The 6,641-nt window shown below is 39.3% G+C and overlaps 1 protein-coding gene across 1 annotated transcript; it reads left to right on the plus strand.

The window, feature by feature from the left end:
• Window positions 1-346: 346 nt before the first annotated feature.
• On the plus strand, window positions 347-4,664 carry LOC104625625 (L-lactate dehydrogenase B chain-like; the record flags this gene model as incomplete). The annotated part of the gene is made up of 3 exons (XM_010293296.1): window positions 347-487; window positions 3,884-4,001; window positions 4,491-4,664. Coding segments are annotated over exons 1-3 (418 nt in total), but the record flags the coding sequence as incomplete, so codon positions are not given.
• Between the last annotated feature and the right edge of the window lie 1,977 nt (window positions 4,665-6,641).

Below are 6,641 nucleotides of genomic sequence, written 5' to 3' on the forward strand. Positions count from 1 at the left end.
CCATTAACGCGGGAGGTGTTTCTGCCTCCTGCGGGGAGGCTCTGGAAGCTGCCGACGGAAGGATATTCTGTTACGTGCTGCCAAAATAGCCTCTGCCTCCCTTCAGCCCCTCGCTGGGCACCAGCGAATGTGGGAGGGGGTGGTAGCCAGAGCCCTGTGGGTGGGCTGGTAACTCGCGGGGTGGAAGGAGCCCTGCGAGCAAGGGCAGTGTGCCCGTGTGCTGCCTTACGTAAAACCGCCGTCGGCAGCGGCTCCTCGGCAAGGTTCCAGCTGCGGCAGATGACCTCTTCAGTTCAGAGCGTGCGTTTCGCTTCCCGCTGGCTTGCTTCGAACAAAGTCTTTCTTGTCTCTGCAGGACGCCATGGCTACTCTCAAGGAGAAGCTGATGACCCCTGTTGCTGCGGGAAGCACGGTCCCGAACAACAAGATAACTGTTGTGGGGGTTGGACAGGTTGGGATGGCCTGTGCTATCAGCATCCTTGGAAAGGTACGGCTCAAGGACAACGTGGTGGTCAAGTTCCCGCTGCCGTAATGTTCTGCGTCGCCTCTTTGTCTTAGCAAATGGTGGGGAATTCGGTAGGTTAGTAGAGGAATGCATCACTTGCGGTTTGTGTAAGCAAGCAGTGACCTACACCCTTCATGGAAGGCTGACCTCCCAATTCAGTTTCTCCTTGTTCTCTCGCCTTCCCCTCTGTGCTGAGCAATAAATTGCTCATTGGGCAGAGTTATTTTGCAGGCTGCTGGGAAAATGTACCGAGCAATGACTCCGAAGCCCCTGCTGAATTTTTCTTTTGCTTTTTAATTTTCTTATTCTTTCAAAACAAAGCTAGAGTTTGCTTGGTGGGAGAGCTCTGCTGGGCAAGGAATGCAGGCAGAGCAGAAATCCATGTGAAATATGGGATAGGAATCGGAACTATGCGTGTTTGCCTTTTACTCTTCATGCATATGTGCAGTAATAGCTGAAAATACTCCTATCCCCTTCAGTAGGCTTCTTTATTTCACTTAAACTGTTACTGCTTGGTTGTATGACTTCATTGTTTCCAGAGAGGTTTTTAACTAGCTTTTGGAAAACTAAAAATAGCAGGCTAGACTTACAGGTTTTTTTGACTTTTCCTGTTACTCGTTTCTGGGATGTGTTTTTTGGCAAATCTCATGTTGCAGTCTGAGCAAAGCAAAGGCTTATTATGCAATAAGGATCTCTTGTACTTTGTTTTTAGAGAATATTGTGAACGAGTTAAATTTGTTTCCTCTCTCTTTTTGAAAAGACAAATGGGAGCTGCAGATTTTTTTTAAAAGAAGACATAAACAGATATGCCCTAGCCACTTGTAGGGACAGATCTTAAATCAGGTAGCTCACAGTGAGATCAAAAATCTTGCATGTACTACTAAACTGGCTGCATTTTATTTGGAGATGATCCTTCTACCTATTACCTTGAGGATGCATGTTTTAAAGTACTGGGTTTTTAAGCATTAAAAAAAACTTTAAGGGTTTTCATTTGCTGATATTCATGAACCTTGTGAGCAACAAAAAACTGAGAATGAGGCCACTGTGAAACTAAGTACTGATGTGAAAGTACCAAATAGTTTTTAAAACTGTGTAACTAAAGGAGAAATTTAATGGAAAAACAATGGCACTTCATTGTGGGTCTTTATATTTCTATTTTTTTAAGCAAATATTTGCCTCCTGTGGTCTGAACTTACTTGTTTTTGAAGGAGTACTGTAACCTGTAAGGTTGGCAGTGAGGCAGCTGGGTGAAGTTACTACAAACCTCACTACAATCCAGCATTCATCTGTGTTTAACATGCTTCTCTAAGCGGGATCAAATTGTGCTTTCAGAAATCTAGGTATAAAGTTTTACTATTAATAATTATTTACTATATTTACTATTTGTATGGACCAAACCCAGCGTAAAAACTGGTTTTAAATATTTCAAGCTTGGATTATGGCATGGAGTTAATTTCAACCAGACTTCGGCTGTCTTTTACACTCTCACAAGTATAAGCTGCAGTATAAAACATTTTTATAACAAAACCATCTGATTCTCATCACTGAATTAGATGTGGCTTTGACTTATGCAAGATGGTTGGCTCCCCAAGATGTTTTTTGTTAAACGTGGTGTAAAATTTTGTGCTTAATTTCCTATACTTTAATATGTAGATGCAGTTGAGTTTCAGATGGCTTTGAATTTTATAAAATTAAACAGTGTGATAATACTAATTTCAGTTTACTGGTGTAGTATTCAATGCATAAACTTGAATGACACTAGAACTTCCATGTTAGTTTATCTTTAGCTCCCTCTGAGACAAGTCACTGATGTTGCTGTACTGTTTTAGAAATGGAAACATCTCTACAGTCACAAGTCAGCTGTTTTCAATGAGAATATTTTAAGCTGCATTTGGTGATTGTGTAGACTTCATTCCTCTGTGTACCAATGATGAGCTGAATTCTTCCCTAGGCAACGCTTATGCAAATTGATGAAATTAGTTGTTGGAGCTATTCCAGGTGCTCTTGTGTTTCAGTGAGAACTGGCTCCTTGAACCTGCTTGAGTCTGAGTATTAGTTGCAAGGTCTAGACTCAAAGCCCCATAATTGTCAGATTGTGCATGTATAAATCTATCCATAACTGCACATGTGCACACATTCTTTTTCAAATTCCAATTCCACTAGCTTCTTAGTTTAACACCAGTGACTTCAGTTAAGGATACTTTTCCATAATGTTTAAAAAACTGAGACTTTAATTTTATCTTGAGACTAGTTTGAAAACAGAGCATGTGCAGATACAGATTCTTATGGTTTTCATCCAGTGGTTCAAAAATCAAATCAGCTGTGAAAGAAAGCAATGCAGAAAAGCAATAAACTATTTTAAAGTATGAAATAAACTTAAATATACCTGTTGTTAAATATTTTTTTCCTCAGGAAAAACAGTGCATATTGTTGTATGTTTAAAGTAGTCTAGTTGATGCTAATTATTAATATTTCCATGTGAATTAATATATAAAAGTAGACAGAGAAGCTTGCTTGCAGTAGTATTTTCAATAGCATAAAAATGGCTTATCTGCTTTCAAATGGGGTGTAGATACCTAGAATAAGTAGTAGTTTGAATCTCAGTATAATTTACTGAATGATAAGCCTTCAGGTATAGTTGAATTTACAAGGGTGGTAAACACTGTCAAAAGGCAGTAAAAATTTACATTAGAGCATTAGGCCTTTTTCTTCTACCCCTATATTTCATTGTTTCCCTGTTCTGAGACTATATGACATTATCTCCCAACTTAACCTGGCTGGACAACAAGAATACATGGCTAAATCTGTTCTGCAAAGTAAATGTAATGTAGTAGCTCTAGTAGAGAAAAAATAGGTAAAGAATCTGTTTTCTCTTGATACTGTTTTTAGTATTGAGGAAAATAAGTCTGTTCCCATCCTATATTTTCATAAAATGAATTGGTTGAAGGAATGTTATCAAAGAATACTTATTTGATAATTATGTGGTGTGTTCTATTAGGTATTTAAATATTTAAAATAGGCCTATTGCTGGATAGATTTAGAGGGTTTGTTACAGTTGTGAAAGATGCAGCTTTTTTCCTAGGATAACTAAATCATGAAGTGCTTGGCTAATGAAGGATTAGCTGTGTGCTCAAAGTCCCCACACACCTTTTTTGGAAAGTCTGGGGTTTATGAGCTTGTGCTGTAATAGCCTCTGACTTTGTTACTGTAAGGTGTGTTGGAACACCGAGATAGTTCTGTCCTACTGGTTTACCTTTTGAGAAGAGATGCTTTCAGATGTGTACTTGTTACTTTAAAATGTAATATAGGTCAACTCAGGGGTGACTTCAAAATGCAAGTTAACTGCTTCATTGACTCCTTCAAACTTACTGTTTTCAGGATCTTTGTGATGAGCTTGCTCTGGTTGATGTTTTGGAAGACAAACTAAAAGGAGAAATGATGGATCTACAGCACGGGAGCTTATTCCTTCGCACTCACAAGATTGTGGCAGACAAAGGTGAACTTCAGTTTCTTTAATACTGATGTTCTGTGAATTTACTTCATACTGGAGCATTAGTTGTATAATCCTAAAGGACTCTTAAGGATTTGGTATTGAAAAGTTAAAGTATATGAACTACAGTGAGAGTTCAGATGAACACCATAACAACGGGAGTGGCTCTTAATCTGGGCTTTCTTTTACATCTCTGTGGCTTGTTGAATAAAATTGATTTTAATGGAACTGTAGTACCACTTTGCTGTAGAAGAAATATTATTGTTTGGATAGTGGAAATGAGGTTCAGAGGGGTGGAATGTACTCTCAAGACCCACATACTGATATACCAGGACAATGTTAAGAAACGGCGCTGGCCTTAGTATTGATGTCTCATGGTTTTTGAATGTATGCACAGTGGAGAAGATACCCATAATACCTGTATGAACACAGTACTGTTGAAATTAGTGGTAAGTCTAACACGTTCTATATTTTCTCTTCCATGCTTTGTTGTAGACTATGCTGTCACAGCCAACTCTAAGATTGTGGTAGTAACTGCAGGAGTTCGTCAGCAAGAGGGGGAGAGTCGTCTCAACCTGGTTCAGAGGAATGTGAATGTCTTCAAATTTATCATTCCTCAGATCATCAAATACAGCCCCAACTGCACCATCCTTGTGGTTTCCAACCCAGGTAAGGCAATCTTTCCTAGAACACGTACAAATTCTATTTGTTGGAGAACTAGTGTTCTGGTTTCTCAATCTTCTCAAATACAAATTGAATGTTGAAAATTAATGGCTTTGTGTGGACATCTGCCATGTACTTGCTAACAGCAGAATACAAACAAATATTCTGTACTTTCTGATACTCTCTTTATTCAAACTTCCTATGGTGTCTATATTTCAAAAGCATGCCTCATGGTAAAAATATCAGTTCTTTACATACTCTGGCTTAAGCAGTAGGTAGTTGAAAATTGTTATCTCCAACAGACATCCATTTTGCTTTTAAATTGTTTGTAATCATAACTTTTGTCCGAATATATGGCTGTTTTTCAGGATGAAGAATTAGCCCTATAGTCTTGGCTCTATTTTCAGGGAATATATTTTTCAGGAATCTGCATGCTGAAGCCTGTGGTGGGGGGAAAGGCTAGCTGTACTACATAGTTCAGTTAGATTAGAAAAGACTTAGTTATAACTGATTACATGTATTTGTGTGCTCACTCGCAAACATCTCATTGCACTGGGACAGATTGGTTATTTGGATGTCTAAAACTGACTGTAAACATTCCGATATGCTATGTAGGGTGTCTCTGTAGGGCTGCCTTTGCTTGATTCAACATCTGAGTGAAGCCATTACCACAGAACCCTGGCAATGAATTGACACTGCTTTTAAAGATAACTTGGCAGAGTCAACACAGTGCATGTAAAGCTAGCAACTCAGCTGGTGGTTGAATAATTGGCTGGTGTACAATTAGTACTACTGAATACTACTGTGCAAGTAAAATAACTTACGGCAATTTCAAACACTTATCTAAAAGTTGAACTGAATCAAATTGTTCTTGTTCTAGCAAGGCTCAATTCAAACTATAAACTGCTCTCCAGTAGAGCAGCTGCAGGAGGAGAATTGCATGTTGCTTTTCAGAATGATTTTTATTGTGCTTTGTTTTCTCAATGTGTAGAGCTTTGTCCACTAGTTTTACATAGTAGAAGTTACTGTGAGCCCTTTAAAAGGGACTTCAGGGGTGCCCACTGCATGTGCGTTGGTGTGTGATCTTGATATCCTTCCCTGTTTAACTTTCCTGGATTTGTCTGGGCTCTAGCTCAGATAGCACTGTCCACACAGCCTGTCCTGTGGAAAGGCCTACTGTAGGCAAATGATAGATTACAAAGCAGAGCTCAAAGTCCAGATGCATGTCTCAGCACCTGACTTGAAAGCCAGACTGTCCGGAGCAATGGTAGCTGTTTGACAGGGCAATGCTCTGTAGTTTAGTACAGACTACTGTGATTCTGGCAGGCACTGCCCCAACTGAAGCTGTAGGGAGGCTATGCCTGGTGAGCATGCCACCTGCAATAGCAAGGTGTGAACTGGACTGAGATGGTGTGCTTTTGGTACCTGAGCAGAGCAAATGATATGTTTCAGATCTATATACATAAATATATTCCCTCCTGAGAACTGGCTGGCTTTTGAGAGTTTTGGAGCCATAATTATTGCAGCCTGTTTATTATTAATAGAAATAATTAATTATTGCAAGTCTGTTGCTTTGAGCTGTGGATTAGAGGTTTTTCCTTCTGCTCGCATGCCCCTCTGTCTGCCCCATCCTAGGTTTGTTTTTCCCTAAAAATGTATTTAGAGCCACATGCAGCTAAGGTGAATTGCTTACCTGGCTTTTCATGCTACAGAGGTAATCAGAGCATGAATCTGTTCAAGAAATTAAATTGAAGTAGTTACCAGCTAGAAATAGAATATATAAATCTCAAACATGTTTACAAAATTGTAAATTGCTTAAACCTCTTATTGTGATGAAGTAGAAGGTAACATCACTTTAGGAAATGGCTTGTTTTAGCCCCATGAGTTTAGTCCTAGTTCTGGATGCACTAGGGGTTTAGCTGTGACAAAGTGCCTCAACGTTAGCTAGTAGGATACTGTGGACGTTGTCTACCTGGACTTTAG

This window comes from Phaethon lepturus, unplaced genomic scaffold, assembly GCF_000687285.1.
Source record: "Phaethon lepturus isolate BGI_N335 unplaced genomic scaffold, ASM68728v1 scaffold48898, whole genome shotgun sequence".
NCBI classification, from domain to species: Eukaryota; Metazoa; Chordata; class Aves; order Phaethontiformes; family Phaethontidae; genus Phaethon; species Phaethon lepturus.